This window comes from Geotrypetes seraphini, chromosome 11 (assembly GCF_902459505.1).
Source record: "Geotrypetes seraphini chromosome 11, aGeoSer1.1, whole genome shotgun sequence".
NCBI lineage: Eukaryota > Metazoa > Chordata > Amphibia > Gymnophiona > Dermophiidae > Geotrypetes > Geotrypetes seraphini.
Window position 1 is genome coordinate 132,333,330 of NC_047094.1, and position 21,828 is coordinate 132,355,157.

Below are 21,828 nucleotides of genomic sequence, written 5' to 3' on the forward strand. Positions count from 1 at the left end.
TAAGGCTTAAGGCTTAACCCTTTCAGGACCAAGGGACATATTTGTCCCATAACTTTAAAATCCTATCAATTTTGATTGGGATAGTCTACAGTTCTAAATTTGATATGTACGGATTCCATAGGATACTGCCTTTATGTAAACAAACTGGTTCCGACATTCATTCATTAGCGTCGTTGCCAGATTGACGAGAAGATTCACTTGCCACACTGTCCATAAGCCAGAAGTGTGATTTTTTAAATAAAAATAATGATATTTCACAAAAAAAATCAATTTTTTGGCATCTGCAAGCCCTTTTTACCATAAAAATGTCGTCAAAACCACAAAAATTGGCCTACGATCCTTATGGTCCTGAAAGGGTTAAGGCTTAACCCTTTCAGGACCAAGGGACATATTTGTCCCATAACTTTAAAATCCTATCAATTTTGATTGGGATAGTCTACAGTTCTAAATTTGATATGTACGGATTCCATAGGATACTGCCTTTATGTAAACAAACTGGTTCCGACATTCATTCATTAGCGTCGTTGCCAGATTGACGAGAAGATTCACTTGCCACACTGTCCATAAGCCAGAAGTGTGATTTTTTAAATAAAAATAATGATATTTCACAAAAAAAATCAATTTTTTGGCATCTGCAAGCCCTTTTTACCATAAAAATGTCGTCAAAACCACAAAAATTGGCCTACGATCCTTATGGTCCTGAAAGGGTTAAGGCTTAAGGCTTAACCCTTTCAGGACCAAGGGACATATTTGTCCCATAACTTTAAAATCCTATCAATTTTGATTGGGATAGTCTACAGTTCTAAATTTGATATGTACGGATTCCATAGGATACTGCCTTTATGTAAACAAACTGGTTCCGACATTCATTCATTAGCGTCGTTGCCAGATTGACGAGAAGATTCACTTGCCACACTGTCCATAAGCCAGAAGTGTGATTTTTTAAATAAAAATAATGATATTTCACAAAAAAAATCAATTTTTTGGCATCTGCAAGCCCTTTTTACCATAAAAATGTCGTCAAAACCACAAAAATTGGCCTACGATCCTTATGGTCCTGAAAGGGTTAAGGCTTAAGGCTTAACCCTTTCAGGACCAAGGGACATATTTGTCCCATAACTTTAAAATCCTATCAATTTTGATTGGGATAGTCTACAGTTCTAAATTTGATATGTACGGATTCCATAGGATACTGCCTTTATGTAAACAAACTGGTTCCGACATTCATTCATTAGCGTCGTTGCCAGATTGACGAGAAGATTCACTTGCCACACTGTCCATAAGCCAGAAGTGTGATTTTTTAAATAAAAATAATGATATTTCACAAAAAAAATCAATTTTTTGGCATCTGCAAGCCCTTTTTACCATAAAAATGTCGTCAAAACCACAAAAATTGGCCTACGATCCTTATGGTCCTGAAAGGGTTAAGGCTTAAGGCTTAACCCTTTCAGGACCAAGGGACATATTTGTCCCATAACTTTAAAATCCTATCAATTTTGATTGGGATAGTCTACAGTTCTAAATTTGATATGTACGGATTCCATAGGATACTGCCTTTATGTAAACAAACTGGTTCCGACATTCATTCATTAGCGTCGTTGCCAGATTGACGAGAAGATTCACTTGCCACACTGTCCATAAGCCAGAAGTGTGATTTTTTAAATAAAAATAATGATATTTCACAAAAAAAATCAATTTTTTGGCATCTGCAAGCCCTTTTTACCATAAAAATGTCGTCAAAACCACAAAAATTGGCCTACGATCCTTATGGTCCTGAAAGGGTTAAGGCTTAAGGCTTAACCCTTTCAGGACCAAGGGACATATTTGTCCCATAACTTTAAAATCCTATCAATTTTGATTGGGATAGTCTACAGTTCTAAATTTGATATGTACGGATTCCATAGGATACTGCCTTTATGTAAACAAACTGGTTCCGACATTCATTCATTAGCGTCGTTGCCAGATTGACGAGAAGATTCACTTGCCACACTGTCCATAAGCCAGAAGTGTGATTTTTTAAATAAAAATAATGATATTTCACAAAAAAAATCAATTTTTTGGCATCTGCAAGCCCTTTTTACCATAAAAATGTCGTCAAAACCACAAAAATTGGCCTACGATCTTTATGGTCCTGAAAGGGTTAAGGCTTAAGGGCTATGCATATTGATATACAGCCCTTCTGTGGTACCACCAAAATTGACAGTTTGTCTTTAAAACCTGCTCGTGAACATTAAAGCACTTTCATGAAACAGCATAATGTACCATTTTCAGCTTTACAGCAGAGAAGTCCTAACCCTTCTTTTTATAAAAGGTAACAATTGTTCACCTAGGAGCGTCTGCAAACTTCTCTAACATACAGCATATTCTCCATATCCTGCAAACCTGACTAGCTAGGTTGTGTACCAATGACTGAGCTTTACTAGTCATGACCACACCCCTAAGGGGTATCTCAGGAGGTCAAACTGCGGCACAGAGAAGGGCCTTGAAGTCAGAGGCAATTTATTGAAAATTTCTAGACAGTTATTAGCAGTTAAAAGTGTAGATCTGTCATTCCAAGCAGGCAAATGGAATAAATGTCTAACCACCCTCATTTCAAATGCACCCTCCTACCAAACCTTTAGGAAAATCAATCAAAACCTATCTCTGATAAATTTCTCCGACTACCTTCCTGCCTTGTATCTCTGATATGCCTATGGATATACCCGACTACTCTTGACTTGCTAAGGTAACCTGAAAGTCTTTTCTGTAACATTGCTGTCTGTGTACAGTCTCTTCCTCTGTAAACCGCTCTTAACTGTTGTGGTACTGCGGTATACAAAAATAAAGTTATTTATTACTACTACTGTAATTGTAGCGACGTATGTAGCTGTTGGCAGTCACTAGTGTACACATGGTTTTGGAAGGGGTTGCAAGGGGTACAGGAACCAAAAAAGGTTAACAACCCTGCTCTAAGGAGAGGTGAAAGGGAATACTTCAGGCAATCAGTTTGGAAACACAATATTTTTTTTTGCAAGGGAGATGAAAAAAACAACAACTTTACTTTCAGATAGCATTAAAATACCCATGCAAATAAACACACGTGCCTTAGCAAAAATTTTTTTTTTTTTTTTTGGTGGGGGGGGGGGGTATTCCCATTTTTAAGTTTGAAAGAGGCATCTGCAGGAAGTAGGACACCATGAGGGTAAAAACAACAACTAGAGTCTAAGAGTGAAGTACTGAATTTTTGTTCTCTTAGGCTTCTGTGGCTGGCGCCATGATTCTTGCAGTTGTTTGGGTTTTGCCACATTTGGATATGTACCTACGTATCCAAATGTGGCAAACCGGACAACTACAACAATCATTGAATTTTTGCAAGTGGGGACTTTTTCACATGTGGACTTAGCTCATCATGCACCATAATATGAATGTGGATTATCTTCAAGATGCATAGCTTAGAAAAAGTGTCTTTTAAACCATTAAAAAAAAAAAAAAAAGTTATCAAAATACCGGTATATCTAGCAACTAGAAAATTTAATACAAGGGGGTGCAGAAAAGTTCTCAGCACAACCAACGTCCTAAATTCTGAGTGGCATTTTGCCATTGTAGCTGAAAAGCTTTTGTTAAGTGCCAATTTGCAGAAACAAAAAATTCTATGTTTTGACCTTGTTTCAGATCAATTGACTGAACCATCTCCACACCAGTCTCTTCTTGGTTGGGCTGAGAACTTTTCAGCACCCCCTCATAAGCTAGATTGCGAGGCTGCCAGGACAGACAGGAAAAATTACTTTAAGAGTACCTGAATACTCTTCGATGCATTGTAAACCGCTTTGGGCGAGTCTCTTCGTGAAAATGTGGTTAATAATGCCAATAGATAGATACTAAGCAAAACAAGCAAACAAACAGAAGCTCTGCTGCCCCTAGAGCAATGAGTCTCAACCGAGTCCTCGGGGCACACCCAGTTAGCTTTTCAGGAGACCCACAAATATGCAAGAGGCAGATCTGCATACCAAGGGGGGCCGCACTTACAAATCTAACTCTTGCATATTCATTGTGCATATCCTGAAAATTTGACAGGCTGGGTGTGTTGCAAGAAACAGTGTATCCCAGGTCACTCTTGGGAGTACCCCCCCCCCCCCTTGCCAGTCGGTTTTCAGATAAGCCAGGTTTGGCATATAAAAAACAAAGCAAACCACCAGTTTAGCTGCCTTTAATCTTGGGCCTCACTACTATTTACTATCAGTAACCAGCTTTTCGACAGGTTATCAGACACATATGTCAAATGAAGCAGCCCCAGCCATCAAGGGGCACAAAGCCCCTGAAACTTTTGCAATACCACTTAGCAGGACAGCTGTTAGAAGCAATGCAAAGTAAAAAGGGCAGGTAAAGAGAGAGACATAAATCAAAGACTTAAAAAGACGTTTTCCTGGACTACCTGAAATGCTGACCAACGCCAACATATGGCTGATTTCTGCAGGGGCTTCATAAATGCATCTGAGGCGGCCCAATACAAGGAGGTATCGCCTTCGCTTGCATTTGTCTCGCGCCCCGGGCGCGAGGAAGCCCAACCGCTTACCTGCTCTAACAGGAGCCCGACCTGCAACCAGGAGAGAGAGAGCGCGAGAAGCCCCGCGTCCTCTGAATGAAGACGCGCTAGCCCCGCCCCCCACCCTGTCGTCACGTGTTTAAAGGGCCCGGGCTCGGCTTTGCGCACGCGGCCAGGAGAAGAGGGAGTAACTTCCGGGTCCCACGGGATATCCGGGCTCTCGCGCCGTCTGGCAAAGCTACAGCGCGCTACTTAAGGCGCTTTCGAGCGCTCGCGCCACTGGTGCTGCTTCTGCGCAGAAGAGAGCTTTTTTTTTTTTTTTAAATCATTTTTAATAACTTTTCATGCCCCAAAACAATTCTAGAAAAGTACAGAAAGGCACTGACCGATCTTTTCCACATCGTACGTAGGGCAGGGCTGCCCCAAGTCCGGTCCTCGAGATCTTCTGGCAGGCCAGGTTTTCAGGATATCCACAATGAATATGCATGAGAGAGATTTGCATACAAAGAAGACAGTGTAGCTCATGCATATTCATTGTGGATATCCTGAAAACCTGGCCTGCCAGTAGATCTCGAGGACCGGACTTGGGCAGCCCTGACCTAGGCTGATGCCCAAAAACTTATCAAGTACTCAATTCCAGAAAGAGACGGTTCATAGACAACAACACGGAAGACAAAGGCATGCGCAGACAACTGAGCGCGAGACGGAGGCACACGCCGAAGAAAATTACTGTTTTTAGGGGCTCCGAGGGGGGTTTTTGTTGGGGGAGCACCCCCGGTTTACTTAATACAAATCGCGCCGGCGTTGGGGGGGTTGTAACCCCCACATTTTACTGTAAACTTAACTTTTTCCCTAAAAACAGGGAAAAAGTGAAGTTTTCAGTAAAATGTGGGGGGTTACAACCCCCCCCAAACCCCCCACAACGCCCCCCGTCAGAGCCTTAAAAACAGTAATTTTCTTTGGCGCACTCCTCCGCGCTGCACTCAATTGTCTGCTCGCGCCTTTGTCCTGGCACGTTTTTGTCCCGACACCGAAAGAGACAGCCAAAACAGCTAAAATAAGGTCAATAGCAAAGCAGCCGAGCTGGATTTTACACCTAACTTACCATTCTGCAAAGTGCTCACTCTGAAAACACAGTCAAGGCTCCATATTGTTCCTACCTTTTAAAGAAATAGAAGTTGCTTACCTGTAACGGTAGTTCTCCTTGGACAGATGATCTTACAGCCACACAAGAAGGTGACGTCCCCGTGACGGAGCCGACCCGGCAGTCTAAAAGCTGCAAAGCTAAAGAGCTTTGCGCATGTGCCAGCCCTCCCGCCCGAAAGTATCCCACCTGGCCCCTATATAAGCACACCCCCAACCGACATGAACAGTTCGGTATAAAGCTGGCGGCAACAATAGGGGAGGCTGGGCGGGATTGTGTGGCTGTAAGATCATCTGTCCAAGGAGAACTACCGTTACAGGTAAGCAACTTCTATTTCTCCCTGGACAGGGATCTTACAACCACACAAGAAGGTGCCTCCCGAGCTGAAGGTAACAGAATAACCATATGCTATTATAATAATAATAATAAAGATCTGTTACCTGAGACGTAGAGGAGGAGAGATGTTGACGCCTCACAATGCCGCTTGCAGGACCGTAGAACCCAGTGATGCCTCTGCGCCGGATTCCACATCAAGGCAGTAGTGTTTGGCAAAGGTATGAATCCTGGACCAGGTGGCCGCCCGACAGATCTCTTGGAGAGGAGCAAGGCGAAGGTTAGCCCAGGTGGTATCCATAGCTCGGAGGTCATGAGCCGTGACATGCGGAGGGATCTCCTGAAGAGCAGGACTGGAGGCGTAACAGTACGCAATGAGCTGGGTAATCCAAGAGGACAATGTCAACTTCGAAACTGGTCTAGGAGAGGAAGATGGACGGATGGAGAGGAACAACTGAGACGGGCGCTGAGGAGTCGCAGTTCTGTCCAAATAGATGCGGAGAGCTCTGGCACAGTCCAGACAACTCCTGTTGCAAAGGAAGCAGGTGAGATGGTTGGAGGGATTGGTGGGATGGGGGGCACCAAGGAGGAGGAGCCAGGAAGCGAAGGCGGTATCCATGTTGAATGATGCGCAAGACCCAGGTGTCTGTGGTTATATCCCGCCAGGTCTGGAGAAAAAACCTCAACCGACCTCCCACCGGGACAGCGGGAAGGGGAGGGTTGTCAAAAAGAGGGTTGGGGCTTCTGGCCCGCAGGTTGAGCGGGTTTAGGAGAGCGATGGTCTCTGGGGGCTCTGTTGGAGGATTGCTGCTGATAGGGCCGAAACTGCTTCTGCGGATATGGATCAAACTGTCTGGCAGAAGAAAACGACTTCCTGGTCTGGAACTGCCGTTGAGAAGGTAGCTGCTTCTTAAAGGGCTGTTTTGAGTGATGTGCGGTATCCTCCTCCAGAGCATCCAGTGTGGTGCAATCCTCTTTAAGCCCCTCAATAAGATCCTTAACCTTGTCTCCAAACAAGCTGTCTCCGAGACAAGGAGCATCTGCCACCTTTGCATGGATGTTTAGAGCATTGCAACCATGCCAGTCTGCGGGTGGAAATACCTGTAGCCGCTCCCCTCATGGCGGTATCAAAGGCATCGTCAGTCGCCCGGATAAGGTTCTTGGAGCATTCTTCGAAGTTGGAGAGTACGGCATTAAAAGCCTCCTGCTTAGGCACCGGCAAGGTCTCGACCAGTTTTCTCATATCCTCCATGTTGGAATAGAGGTATTGGGTGTAGAAGAACTGATGGATGGCAATTCGCCCAGACAGCATGGAATTTTGGTATGCTCGTTTACCCATGGAGTCCATGATGCGCATCTCGCGGACTGGTGGAGTAGATGCGAAGTCCTTGGAGGACTTGAATTTCCGCAAGGCAGAGCGGACAACCAGGGATTGGTGAGGGAGTTGAGTTTTGCCAAACCTCGCTACATCCTGAACCTTGTATTTATGTTCCAAACTGCGTTTCGTGACCTGGGACGAGTAGGGGGTGTTCCAGATTGCTTTCTGAGAATCAGCCAGAGTAGCATGAAGGGAGCAAAGAGACCACTTCTTTTGGATTATGAAGATACTTAAGCACCTGAAGCCTCTGTTCCCGGGGGTCCGGCTGGGCCGTGGTGGTCAATTGTAAAGAAGACGCCATCTTGGACAGGAAGCGTGGGTAGGAGGTGTCTTCCGGGGGTGATGCCCTATCCCGCTCAGATGGAGTATCCTCATGAGCCAGAGAAGAGAGCAGGGGATCCATCTGTAGATCAGGCGAGGGAGAGCGCGAGAAGGAAGCATAGTAGGATTCCAGCTCCGCCGCCATAGAAGAGGTAGTGGAGACAGAGTCGGAGAGATGGGCATCATGCTGGACCAGATGAGGTGCGGATGTAAGCTGAGTGCCCTGTTCAATAGGCTGAGCAGAGAGGAGCGGAGGAGATGCAGAAAGCAGTTGTTGTTGCTGAAAGAGCTGGAACTGCTGGAAAAGTTGAAAAAGTGCAGGCTGCATCAGAGGCTGAGACTGGTGAGAGAGCTGGGGAGGATCCTGGGATGGAGCAGCAGCAGCAGTGTAGGAGGAGAGCCCGAGGAGGAGGAGGAACTGGAGGAAATAAGATGTTTAGCTTTCCTCTTCAGTTTCCTGGGTGGGCTGGCTGAAGCAGAGTGCAGATGTCGGTCTGGGGAGGCAGAACGCTGGGCTGCAGGCTGTGTATGCGAAGGAGCACGGTGCCGACGGCTGGAGTCAGTCGGTGCCGAGGGCGGGACCGAGAGAGAGCGATCCTGCCGGGATTGGCCAGTGGAAGCAGTCACTGAGCCAATAGGCAGCGGAGGAGCAAGGGAGCCAATAGGCAGCGTCCCTGCGTGTGACGTCATCGGCCCCGACGTGCCACACGCAGGAGACGCTGGTGCCTGAGCTGGTTTGCGAAGCACCAGCTTCGGCACCTTGGGAGGCGGTCCCTGCGGCTCCGATGCTCCTTGCTGGCAGGCGGAGGAGAGAGCGGAGGCCGCGTTCGGGAGCTCAAATTCCTTTAGTTTAAGCGCTCGAATTTTGAGCGAGCGCTTGTTTAATTTAGCGCAGTGAGCGCAGGAAGACGTCCGGTGGAGGGGACCCAGGCAACGGATACAGGAGGTGTGCGGGTCAGTCGCCGACATCTTGAGGTCGCACGTGGAGCAGCGTTTAAAACCAGGTTTGGCTTTTTCAGGCATGCTAAACCAGAGCGCTGCTAAATCAAAATCGTGTAGAAAAGAAATGTTGGTAATAAAAGTTGAAGCGATAAGGAAACGGGTTGACACCGTTAAAGACTACCGAGTCGGATAGATCGTGGAAACTTTTAAAACTGTTCATGTCGGTTGGGGGTGTGCTTATATAGGGGCCAGGTGGGATACTTTCGGGCGGGAGGGCTGGCACATGCGCAAAGCTCTTTAGCTTTGCAGCTTTTAGACTGCCGGGTCGGCTCCGTCACGGGGACGTCACCTTCTTGTGTGGCTGTAAGATCCCTGTCCAGGGAGAAGGTAAAGGTATTCCTAGAGGGGTGCATAAGAATTTGGGGGAAGGAAACAAAAAAATTGAAGGGATATGGTATGCAGGAGAGGTGACCTCTCCCCCGGACATCCCTGAAAGGATAGACCTGCTATAATGAGAATAAAATATGCTGCAAACAAACACTTCTTTGATATGTCCCCAAAATAAGTAGCTACACTTCTCCCTCCGTATTCGCTGTGATAGAGGCCTAACAGAACTGCAAATACATCTGGTAACAAGTGAAATAAACCTGACAAAGAGTTTTTGGGAGATACTCAGGATGTTATTCAGAGTAGGTCCACTATGGTGATAACATGCATGAGTGAGATAGATAAAATGCTAATAATGAAACTTTACTTTAAAAATAGGTTGACAAAATTTTGTGGAGACTTGGTTAGAATTTTTCCTGATATCTCAAGAGCTACACAACTAAGAAGGAAAATTTTTGAAATTAAGAACAAGAGTCTTAGCTCTTGAGGCATCTTTTTATCTAAAATTTCCATGCAAATGTCTTGTTAAATCACAAGACATTGAATATGTATTCAATTGCAACAATTTCTAATAGCTCGAGAACAGAAATGATTTTTCCTTTTCCTATTGTTTTAATGATTCATTACTGAGAAATTGGTGGATGTAAGATTCCCAATAGTATTGAATGGTTTAGATTCATTATGAATCAAGAACCAATTCTTTGTTTTCCTTATTTTTGTTAGTTGGAAAGTTGCATGTCTCCCCACTATTTGTGGGCTTGAAAAGGAATGTTTGTGTTGTATAAATATTGTCAAAAACTTGGTGTAAGAAACCTTTATCCTTGATATCTTTTGATATTGTAAATCATTAAATTTATAAATAAAAAAAAAAAAAAAAAAGAACTGCAAATACAAAAAATACCGTGAGTAACTTTCATATGTTATTCGCTGTTTCTATTAAAAACCATCGTGAATATAGTGAAACCGTGAACATGGTGGGAGACCTGGCCTGTTCCTGAAGGAAAGGCAAAAGTCGGTGAAGAAAGTACTGGGAATCGGTGATCTTCTCTCTAAATGCTTGGAATCGGCGATTTCTCTATGCAAGCTGATGTAATTTTGAGGGGAGGAGCCAGCAAGCTAAAAAACGTGAATAATCGAAACCGCGAATACGGAGGAAGAAGTGTACAGGGAAAGATTAGAGAAAATATCAAAATAAGCAAAGCCCAGGAGAAAGTCTAGCAGGCCTTTTTGGCCCTGTTCTTCAGGTCCTCTGGCCAAGTTCCCCCAGCTCCTCCAGGCAATAAGGTGAGAGAGACTTAACAGAACAGTTTTAATTAAACCCCTCCTTAGTACCCACTGTTAATGCTCTTTAGTCTCACTGAAAGAATGCTCAACAGTGACTTAAATAAAAATAAAAAGGTACCTCATCTGGAAAGAACGTTTCTCATCTAGAGAAAGTAAAACTAGGAATACTTAAAAAGCTTCTTTCCAAGCTTTTTTTTTTTTTAGACTTAGGAGCAGGGGCAGCAGTGAGAAAATGTGGCACATCATTTGCAGTAGGTACTGAAAAGTAGGGTCATGCATAAAACAATCACTCAGGCCCGGATGCATGTTCTCATGCATCCAGCAAGAACTCAGGGCAACCATTCAGCAAGCGGCTCAGTGCCGGGCAGGAGCAAGGAAACATTGCTCCTGCCTGGTACACCAGGGATATTAAAAAAAAAAAAAAAATTAAAAAAAAAAAAAAAAAAAAAAAAGTACAGTAAGTTTCTTGGAGTTCCGCCATAATCCCATCCGATCAGTTGTTGGAGAAAGCAACCAACACATGCGCAAAGCCGGCAGGGGAAGCCCTGAAGCAGCCTTCTGCTCAGCTGTTCGGGGCAGGAAGAGTGTTTTATTTTTTTGTTTTCAATGGGCACAGATGTACGTCATCTCTATGCCCATTAAAAAAACAAAACAAACCTGCTTTTAGCACTAACACTATAGATACCTCCAGACCCGAAGATTTTGGAACGTTAAAACCGGTGCTTCATTTTGTGCATCATGTGAGCATCAATTGGAGTGCTCATTTTAATACTGAAGAGCTTGTTGTAATATATTTACATACAATTATTGGAGGCTGCTACAAACCACTGAAGAGATTGTGATTTGATGCTTTGGGCATCGATATATGCAATATTTTATCACTAAACCAGTTAAACGCACAGTGCCTTTTGTGCATGATCCTCAATGTCCCATGGAGCCATCTCTCATACAGAGCCAGCATGCACCTGATTAGTCCCACTTGCCTCAAGCTAAGAAAGGGAAAACTCCTGCAGGACCCTCAAGTCCTGGTTTGTGGTACTTTTGGAATTCTTGCCTTGCAGGCTGCTTGCTCCAGATCCTTCCTTTTATCTCCCCAAGTAAAAACCTAGCTATCTCCTGGATTAACTTAGCTGGCAGAGATACAGTTCCTTAGGAACTTTGGTAGTCTCCAAAGGAGTCTTATGTAGTTCCCTCAGACACAGGACAGATACCCAATGACCAGTAATGGGACAAAAGCCAACCCAACTTCTCTCTCATTGCATGTGGAGTCAGTTTCTGAGTAGGACTCTACAATGTCAGTCTCATTCTGAAGACATGAAGAGGGTTTCCTTTTTAAAATACAGCAGAGCACCGCAAAAATTAATTTAAATCTGTGAGTGACCCCTGTGAATCAGATATTGGGGGGGGGGGGAGTTTGTATTAAGTTAGAATAACTTGCACTGAGATTATGGTAAATCCAGTGCAAATCGTTTAACCTGTAACCCATTCTAAGCTCTTTGCAGACAACGGGATTGAAAATGAATTAAATAAATTTGCTGAAGGCATCATTTGTTGATAGAATAGAAGAAAAATGGGTTTTTGTGGTACAGAATACAAAATCAGGAAAAAAAAAAATAAACCCAAAGAGTCTCACCAAAAAATATCCATTCTGAGAGTTCAGACAAAGTACCGTGAATCTGGGTTGGATTCCTGGGACTAAATCTGTACCTTGCTCATGGGATCCTGCAGAGAAATGTGCTGCTCTGACCATGGTTTAAGAACCACCCCCTAGTGGCCATACTTCGTTCATTACCAGAATCTAGAGCAGGGGTGTCAAAGTCCCTCCTCGAGGGCCGCAATCCAGTCGGGTTTTCAGGATTTCCCCAATGAATATGCATGAGATCTATTAGCATAGAATGAAAGCAGTGCATGCAAATAGATCTCATGCATATTCATTGGGGAAATCCTGAAAACCCCACTGGATTGCGGCCCTCCAGGAGGGACTTTGACACCCCTGTCTTAGGTGAATAACGAGTCAAGTGTTTAGATCAAGGGTGGGCAACTCCGGTCCTCGAGAGCCGTATTCCAGTCGGGTTTTCAGGATTTCCCCAATGAATATGCATGAGATCTATTAGCATACAATGAAAGCGGTGCATACAAATAGATCTCATGCATTTTCATTGGGGAAATCCTGAAAACCCGACTGGAATATGGCTCTCGAGGACCGGAGTTACCTACCCCTGCTTTAGATCAAGGGTGGGCAACTCCGGTCCTCGAGGGCTGGAATCCAGTCGGGTTTTCGGGATTCCCCCAGTAAATATGCATGAGATCTATTAGCATACAACGAAAGCAGTGCATGCAAATAGATCTCACGCATATTCATTGGGGAAATCCTGAAAACCCGACTGGATTGCGGCCCTCGAGGAGGGACTGTCAACCCTGATCTAGAGCAAGGATCTCATCCACTGGTCCTACTTCAGAACAGTGGCCATACTTCGTTCATTACCAGAATCTAGAGCAGGGGTGTCAAAGTCCCTCCTCGAAGGCCACAATCCAGTCGGGTTTTCAGGATTTCCCCAATGAATATGCATGAGATCTATTAGCATAGAATGAAAGCAGTGCATGCAAATAGATCTCATGCATAGTCATTGGGGAAATCCTGAAAACCCGACTGGATTGCGGCCCTCGAGGAGGGACTTTGACATTCCTGTACTAGGGTATATACCAGGGGTGGGCAACTCCGGTCCTTGAGGGCTGGAATCCAGTCGGGTTTTCAGGATTTCCCCAATGAATATGCATGAGATCTATTAGCATACCATGAAAGCAGTGCATGCAAATAGATCTCATGCATATTCATTGGGGAAATCCTGAAAACCCGACTGGATTGCGGCCCTCGAGGAGGGACTGTCAACCCTGATCTAGAGCAAGGATCTCATCCACTGGTCCTACTTCAGAACAGCCCCTCTACCTAAGAACTGCCAAAGCAAGGGCTGGACTAGTTTGGGAGAGAACAAAAGCGGGATTGTGCGCATGCGAGGGCGCACAGTGGGGTGAATGAAGATTCACGGTGTCCCAAACTCAGAAGACTACTGCCTCTTTGGTCTTCAGCTCAAACCCCCACATAATGAAGCCGTAAAAATGAGAAAATTAAACGTACATGAAAGCAGAAAAAACAAACAAACCCTGTATGGACTGGCTTAATGCCACTAACCCAGAAGTCGGCACAACTCCCTTTAGCTAGTTTTAAACAGCAAGAGAATTTACAACCTAGAGGGACTGTAGAGGATTAACAGCCTCCTAATGTCTTCTTTTAATTTATAATTACATGGAAAGCTTGGTTTGCCTTTTATTCATCCCAGTTGTTCCATTAAAATGCAAATACAAGGAAGCATTTTTATTAAGTGAATTTATGGTTTAGGTGGTTCTACTGTGGGGCATTCATTACCAGCTGTGGGGAAACGAGTTGTCAAAAGGGACCAAACAATGTGTGTTCTGCTAGATGTTTGGAGAGAAAAATGAGCACCACTCAACTATTTCATTCTGTAAATACCATGAATTTAAGATTTACGAGCGTTTTAGCTCAGTCTGACTTATTACCAAATTCTTGCAATTAGAAAAGTCAAATAAAAGCTTGCAGCAAAAATAGGTTTACCAGTAAAGATTAAAAAAGCACCCAATATACCTTGGCATACATGCAAAACAAATTGAGCCCTAACCAGAGAGGCTTCATATACAGGTTGCGGACCCAAACCATTCAATGCCTCTCCTGAGCTTGTCATTTTGTTCCTATCCTTCCTCTATAGGCCATGTCAATACCTTTCACATTCCAGGTTTGGCAAATATAGAAACATAGAAGATGACGGCAGAAAAGGGCTACAGCCCATCAAGTCTGCCCACCCTGCTTACCCACCCCCTGTCTATGCCCTAATGACCCAATTTCCTTATCTTGACCCTCGTAGGGATCCCACATGGGTATCCCATTTATTCTTAAAGTCTGGCACGCTGTCTGCCTCGATCACCTGCACTGGAAGCTTGTTCCAATGATCAACCACTCTCTCTGTGAAGAAATACTTTCTGGTGTCGCCATGAAATTTTCCGCCCCTGAGTTTGAGCGGGTGCCCTCTTGTGGCCGAGGGTCCCTTGAGAAAGAAAATATCATCTTCCACTTCGACACGTCCCGTGAGGTACTTAAATGTTTCGATCATGTCTCCCCTCTTCCTACGTTCCTCGAGAGTGTAGAGCTGCAATTTGTTCAGTCTCTCTTCGTACGAGAGACCCTTGAGCCCCGAGATCATCCTGGTGGCCGTCCGTTGAACCGATTCAATTCTGCGCACATCTTTACTGTAATGTGGCCTCCAGAATTGCACACAGTACTCCAGATGAGGTCTCACCATGGCCCTGTACAACGGCATTATGACTTCAGGCTTTCGGCTGACGAAACTTCTATTGATACAACCCAATATCTGCCTTGCTTTAGATGAAGCCTTCTCCACTTGATTGGCAGTTTTCATGTCTGCACTGATGATTACTCCTAAATCTCGTTCTGCTGAAGTCCTAGTTAAAGTTTCTCTGTTCAAGAAGTACGTCCTGCATGGATTTCCGCTTCCGAGGTGCATGACCTTACATTTCTTAGCATTGAAGCCTAGCTGCCAGGTTGAGGACCAACTTTCCAATGTAAGCAGGTCCTGCGCCATATAATTCTGTAAACTGCATTCACTTACTATATTACATAGTTTGGCGTCATCGGCGAATAGTGTTATTTTACCTTGAAGCCCTTGAGTCAGATCCCCTATGAATATGTTGAAAATAGTAGAGACTGCCCCAGAAGTCAGCAATGTTACTGTGCTCCAAGCAGCCAGTCTTGTTTTCAGGATCGGCACAAGTTCTGCAGTAGGAAGATCCTGAAAGACAGGCTTGCTACGGGTACTTGGGACCAGCTTGAGAAACACTGAGCAAGACCATACACGACAGATTTTAGGAGCATGTGAACGTCACTAGCCAGAGATGTAAAACCCTTGAGGGCCAGAAGAGCTCTTGAACATCTGTTTTCAGGGGTACATTAGTGTGAAGCAAGAGACAACACCCACCTCCAGTACCATAGGCTAGTTATTCTCAAACCTGTCCTGGGGGGGAATACCAACTAAGTGATGCAGATGTTGCCTTTGCCAAGGTTACTAATATAGATGAAGTCTATGGCTCCTAAACTTTGAGATGCCACAAGATAACACATTATCACGCGTTGTTATGTACCAGGTACAACATGGTTGATCCTATTGTGTAGATAGTGGTATTTAGATCGGAGCTATTTTATAGAAGGTTAGAGGACTAGGTGAGTTTTTATTGCCTTCCTGAACGATGTTGTATCCTGAGGCGAAGGTCTACAGCTTCCACAGCCAACTGAGGGTGTGGGGGGGGGGGGGTTTACGAGGAAGAAATAAGGTCAACCTATGTAAGGTCTCCCCTCATCAGTTCCTTCCCCCCACATACCATGTTTCCCCAGAAATGAGACTCATCCTGAAAATAAGCTCCAGCATGATTTTTAAAGATGCTCCTAATATAAGCCCTACCCCAAAAATAAGTCCTAGTTAAGATCGACCCCCCCCAAAGTCCCCTGACACTCCCCGACTCCATCCCTGACACTAGTGCTGCCCAATTCGACGAAACAAAATCAGACTCGTCCATTCAACAACCCCCACCCCGGTGAGACATAACATACCACTGCTCCGAGGCCTACTAAAGCAGCAGCGGTCTAGGAGGTAGAGTATGTCAGTCTCATGGTGGGAGGGTCGGAGGGGTTCTGCTGCACAGGGGGGATAGGAGAGATAGAAAGATGCTGTACAAGGGGATGCTGTAAAGGGGGGGGGGGGGAAGAAAAAAAGAGGAAGAATTGGGGTGGAGGAAAGGAAGGGTGAGGGGATTGTTGTACATGAAAAAAAAATACACCCCTCCCAAAAATAAGCCCTAATGTGTTTTTTGAAGAAACATGGTAGATGTTTATATCTCCCCTCTCCCCAGCATTAAGTTCTGAACATCAACCAGGCAGCCAGCCATTGTAGAGGAAGGGATCTTAATGGTTGGGATTGGAAAGATGATCTCAAGAAAGAAAGAAGGGCTGGGAAATAAGATGGAGAGGAAAGATAGGTACAGGGGGGAAAGAGGATGATGAACAAAGGGCTAGATTCTCAAAAATCTGCGTTAAAAACCGATGGGCCACTCTCTCAGCCGTTATTGTAGCTATTTAAAAAAAAAAATTTAAAAAAAATGAGTCATTCTCCAAACAACGCTCACGCAAATGAGGTTGGCAGAGAGCAGTGAAGATTCATTAAATCTGCATGTGCCCATCACTGGCGATAGCGATGGGCACACGCGCAGAACAAAACACATAACTGAGCCACTGAAGTCAAGCAACCCCCCACCCGACACCCCCCCCCCCAAGTAGCAGGAGAGATGCTCACTCCCTCCCACCACCATGCAACTCCCCCATGCCTCTGACCCCCTGTCCACTTATCTTACTTACGATGGCTGGCCAGAGGGAATGCCTACTTTCTCCGGCCAGCGGGCCCACCTCTTCAAAAAAAGGTGGGCCTTCCCCTCGGGGAGGGGCCTGAGGCTCTGTTTGGCCCAGGCTGTTTAAGGCCCCTCCCATTAAGCTTTTTTTTTTATTGCAGTCTGACAGCATTAGCTAATACTGCTGTGGCTGGTGATAAAGTCCAACATAAAAGTGAGTGTTAGGGACTTCTATAAGGAAGTTTGTTTCTTTTTTGACTTTTGCTTCTCTTGAGCTTCCATCTTGTTTGTTCTGACCTTAATTGGGCTACACCAACTTGACTCTCCATTGGCAATTAAACAAGTTTTTTTTTACCTCCACCTTTACTCAACCTAACTGCTGTGTCTCAACAGCAGAGATGCCCAATTCAAAATCGATTCACTTTGGGTGAAGAAAGGACTTTGGCAAAGGGAACGCCTGAGTGGGCCTGTGAGCCCAGATCGGCAGCAAGGTGAGCCCACATCTTCCTGGCTTTTCTTATTCTAAATCAAGTTTTGACTTTATATTTTACTAGCTGGCTCTTTCCCGTAATTGATCCCATCACCAACAGCATTTATCTAATTCCTCCCCCCCCCTCCCCCCGCATCTATCTTTTAAGTCAGCAGCAACTTTTGCAACAAGCAGCAGTAGCAAATGCAACTCACAGAGCTACCCTGCCGCTAGTCCGGGCATCTTCTCTCCATTGCGGCCGCCCCAGTGGAAAAAGCAAGTTGTCACTGAAGGCGGGCCGCAGTGGAGAGAAGATGCCAGGAGCGGCAGCAGGAGAACTGTGGATCGCTAGATTCGCTACCGCCATCGGAAACATATTTTACAATAAAATAAAGGTAGATTGGAGGGGGGGGGTGGAGGGATAGATGGACTTGGAGGAGATGATGGACAGGGGAGAAGAACTTGATGGAGGAGGGCAAAATGGGGAGAGGGAGAGATGAGCAATGCAGAGATAGCAGAGGGACCCAACAGCTGAAACCTGAATTCATATCAAGCCACAACATTTAGCAATTCAAGGGCTTAGGGCAACGGATCGCCTCGGCACACTATGGGGAGGAGGAGAGGCAAATCGAATAGAAAAACTGATTTAACAGGGTGAATCGAATCAAAATATTTTTTTCCCTGAATCGGGCAGCACTAGTCAACAGTTTTTGGCCATGTCCGAAACTACAGCTCATTCTTCAGAGCTCAACAAACCAGGACCCTAGTTCTGGCCACTAGACATGACAATCTAGCAGTCACAGAGAGAGAATAGGCACATTCACAGCAGCCCCAGCTAACTGGAAAAGCAGACACCCCTCCCCAAAGTTGAATCCAGGTCCTCACATGGCTGGATGCTGTGCTTGGCACCAAACCTGGCCTAGGTGTTCCTTTTAATTATGGAAGCAGGTGTTTTGCAAGCTTGGTCATTAATAGAAGAAAATAGGAACCAGCTTCTCCGTAGCTCTCCGCCAGAAGCATCCCAAACTTGAATCATACCCTGTGTGACATGCCACCCTATGCTCAGCTTGGCCTGTTGCCACAGCCACAACAAGGGAGATGATGGATAGCAAAGAAGCTTGCCCAACTCTGCCCACCCCATCTTCCTTAAGCCCTTTGCAGCCTCACTGCCCAGACAGCCCCCCGCACCCAGCAGAAGTGATGGAACCAAGCTGTGCAATGCAGATGATTCTCACCCCGTTCTCCACCTTCTCAAATCCTCGGTCCAGGGGTATAGCCATAGGTGGGCGAGGGTCCCCAAACACTGCCAGCTTTGCGTATGCTGTTGAATTGTGTGTGGCTTACGGAGCTGCCACTGACTGCAGAGCTAAGCAAAAGCATTCTGGGTGCCTTCAGGGGAGGTATTCAGGATTCCAATCAACCTATGTTTGGATATTTATTTTAAGGGGGGGGGGGAAGAGCAACATTCCATGCCCTGGTCATCCGTTCAAGTCACCAATCCCCTTCTATCACTGATCTGGACAGCAGAATGACTGCAACCACCCATCCATTAGGACATTTCTACCTCATTTGCTGGTCTACAGCATCCCACACGGTTCAGCAGCACCATTTTCTACCCTAACTGCAGAATTGGGGGGGAGAGGGGGAGAAAGACTGGAGCTGGGTACGTGAAGAAACACGATTCCCAACCCCACCCTCATCGTCCTACCTCTCCAGGGCTCTTTCCAGGAACCCTAGACAAACTTTAAGCTACACCCTAGTCACCCCATCACCCAGAATAATCTGGGTAAATAAGACAATTTGAAACTGTCCACTTTCCCAGCTGATAAAAACAGCCCATTTCGTTGAGGTTGCATAGTTTGCTTTGACTACAGCTTCTCTTTAGGTGTGTGTCCCCCCCCCCAAGAAGCTGTGACCCTAGTGGACTTCCCAGCCTCCTTTCTCTTCAGCACCACACCATTCATAGAAAGAGTATGACGGCAGAAAAGGGCCGACGGCCCAACAAGTCTGCCCATTCAAGAACCCTCCCTCCCTCCTTCGGGAATCCATCTTTTAAGTATTCCTCTAGAGCAGGGGTGTCAAAGTCGGTCCTCGAGGGCCGCAATCCAGTCGGGTTTTCAGGATTTCCCCAATGAATATGCCTGAGATCTATGTGCACGCACTGCTTTCAATGCATAGTCATTGGGGAAATCCTGAAAACCCGACCGGATTGCGGCCCTCGAGGACCGACTTTGACACCTGTGCTCTAGAGTGACCCCACCTGTCTGTCCCGTCGTCCCTTGAAGTCGAGCGTGGTTCTGGCCTCGACTACCTGACGTGGAAGACCATTCCATCGATCAATTACCCTTTCGGTGAAGAAATACTTCCTGGTGTCCCCATGAAATCTCCCCCCCCCCCCCCTGAGTTTTAGCGGATGCCCTCTTGTCGCCGTGAGACTCGTAAAACAAAAGATTGCTTCCTCCACCTCAATGCGGCCCGTGATGTATTTGAATGTTTCTATCGTGTTCCCCCTTTCCCTGCGCTCTTCGAGAGAATATAAGCGCAGCCTGCTCAAACGTTTTCCATATTGGAGATTTTTTAGTCCCGAGACCATCCTAGTGGCCATTCGCTGAATCGACTCCATTTTCTTCACATCCTTTTGATAATGTGGCCTCCAAAACGGAACACAGTACTCCAGGTGAGGTCTCAACATGGATCTGTACAACGGCAGTAGAACTTCAGGCTTACGACTGATAAAGCTCCTTCTGATGCAGCCCAGCATTTGTCTAGCTTTTGCTGTTGCCTTCTCCACCCAATTCGCAGCTTTCATATCTTCCCGGATGATTACTCCCTCTTCCCGATGATTACGCCACAGGGCACAGATACAGAGGCACAAAAAAATTGCTCCCATTCCACCTTATCTCCTTTTGTTGGCAGTGGCAAAGTGGTTGAACCCCACTCCATGATATATCTTGGTACGGTCCTATTTCTGTCTAGGAAATTATAAAGGTTTTTGCTTCTGCTTATATAATGCATGCTACAAAAAAACCAAAGATGCCGTCAACTCATTTCAGGCACTCTGCTACAGAATCTGCTCTGGGAGCTGCTCCATAGAACTGAAAAAAAAAAAAACCCACTTAGGTAGAGAAAGGAAGCTATTTGTGACTTCAATACCCATTTCTTTCAGTGAGGGGGGAGGGAGGAACAGGATAGTACAGTAGAATACAGTTTTTTCCTTGCTAAGTATTTTACGTGCCACTGCTATGGCAATAGTACAGTGAAGGTGGTCATACCAGAATTTGAAATACCCACTCAGTACCAGGGCTAAAGAGCAGCGTCTCCACTTCTATGTGGTTACAATCAAAACTATTTACACAACGGTGGCACAACGGTTAGAGCTAACCCTGAGGTTGTGGGTTAAAATCCCACTGAAGGGTATTCACTGAGAGAGTGGAGAGAAATGGTCTCCGAAACCTACTTGGATAAGGATATTTCAACCCAATACCAAGCCATTAAAGGTTTATATTTTCCATTATTGACTTAAATTGCCTCCACCTCCTTTTTTGTGTGACCAATTTTTACTGTATCATAACTTAAATTATTTAAGCTTTTCTTTTTATAAGACAGCAAAAAGATTACTTAACTTAAAAGTGTGCAGAGTTACTGACAAGCCCGAGGGGGATCCGTTTCGCCACTCAAGTGGCTTTTTCAAGGCTTCTCAGGACACTTAAGTTTTAACGTCCTGCTTCACTTTGGGCTGTTTATTTCTGAATCTCCTTCAGTGGGATTTGTTTTGTATTTGTGGATTGTTCCAAGGAATCTGGATACCATCTTCCAGGATTTACTCAGTGGTTCAAGTCATTTGATCCCCCATTGCTCCCGGAACATTAGGTAGTATGAGCCCACAAAGACAGACAGGAAAAAACGCTCGAGTACCTGAATGTAAACCACTTAGGCTATTCCTTACCACTTCCCGATTCCCCAAAGCAACCTCATCTACTCTAGAAATTACCAAATATCTTCTTCTTGTAATACGTTTTTTGTAATTCTTTTGTAATCTGACTTGAGCCACAAGGCAATGGCGGAATAGAAATCTCTAAAGCAATGTAAATACTAATAATCAATAAAACAAGAGAAGGTTATGTGATTTATCCAAAATTCACAGGCAGCTACAGCAGGAATCAAACCCCTGTCCCCCAGGCCACTGCACTAACCATTAAGCTATTCTAGTTACATAGTAACATAGTAAACGATGGCAGATAAGACCCGCATGGTCCATCCAGTCTGCCCAACTATGTACAAATAAATTAATTGTTCTTTTTCTTAGAGAGAGCTTAAGTTTCTTAGTTAGAACTACAGTAGATCCATCCAGGTTTTTGCTTGGATCTGGAAGACAAGACCTGGAGTTTCACATCCCATTTTTCCCCATGTTACAAAAACAATGCAAATGTGAAATAAACATTTACGAGTCCTTTAAAAAAAAAAAAAAAAAAAGAACTACAGTAGATAGAGAGAGCTCAGTACTCGTGTTTTCAAGCTGTCTACTGTACATTTTAATTATTTATTTGAATATCGCAGTATAT

General features: G+C 45.1%; 1 protein-coding gene across 4 annotated transcripts in view; it reads right to left on the bottom strand.

Annotated features, from left to right (window-relative positions):
* Positions 1 to 21,828, bottom strand: part of DLGAP4 (DLG associated protein 4) — a 174,763-nt gene that overhangs the window by 86,289 nt on the left and 66,646 nt on the right. Inside the window, exon 1 of one of the 4 annotated variants that reach the window (XM_033963940.1) lies at positions 4,412 to 4,535. The exons of the other annotated variants lie outside the window; for them this stretch is intronic. Coding sequence (XP_033819831.1) covers positions 4,412 to 4,436 — 25 coding nt within the window. The 5' untranslated portion in view covers positions 4,437 to 4,535. Of the gene's footprint in view, positions 1 to 4,411; positions 4,536 to 21,828 lie in introns of those variants that run through there. 4 annotated transcript variants of the gene reach the window in all.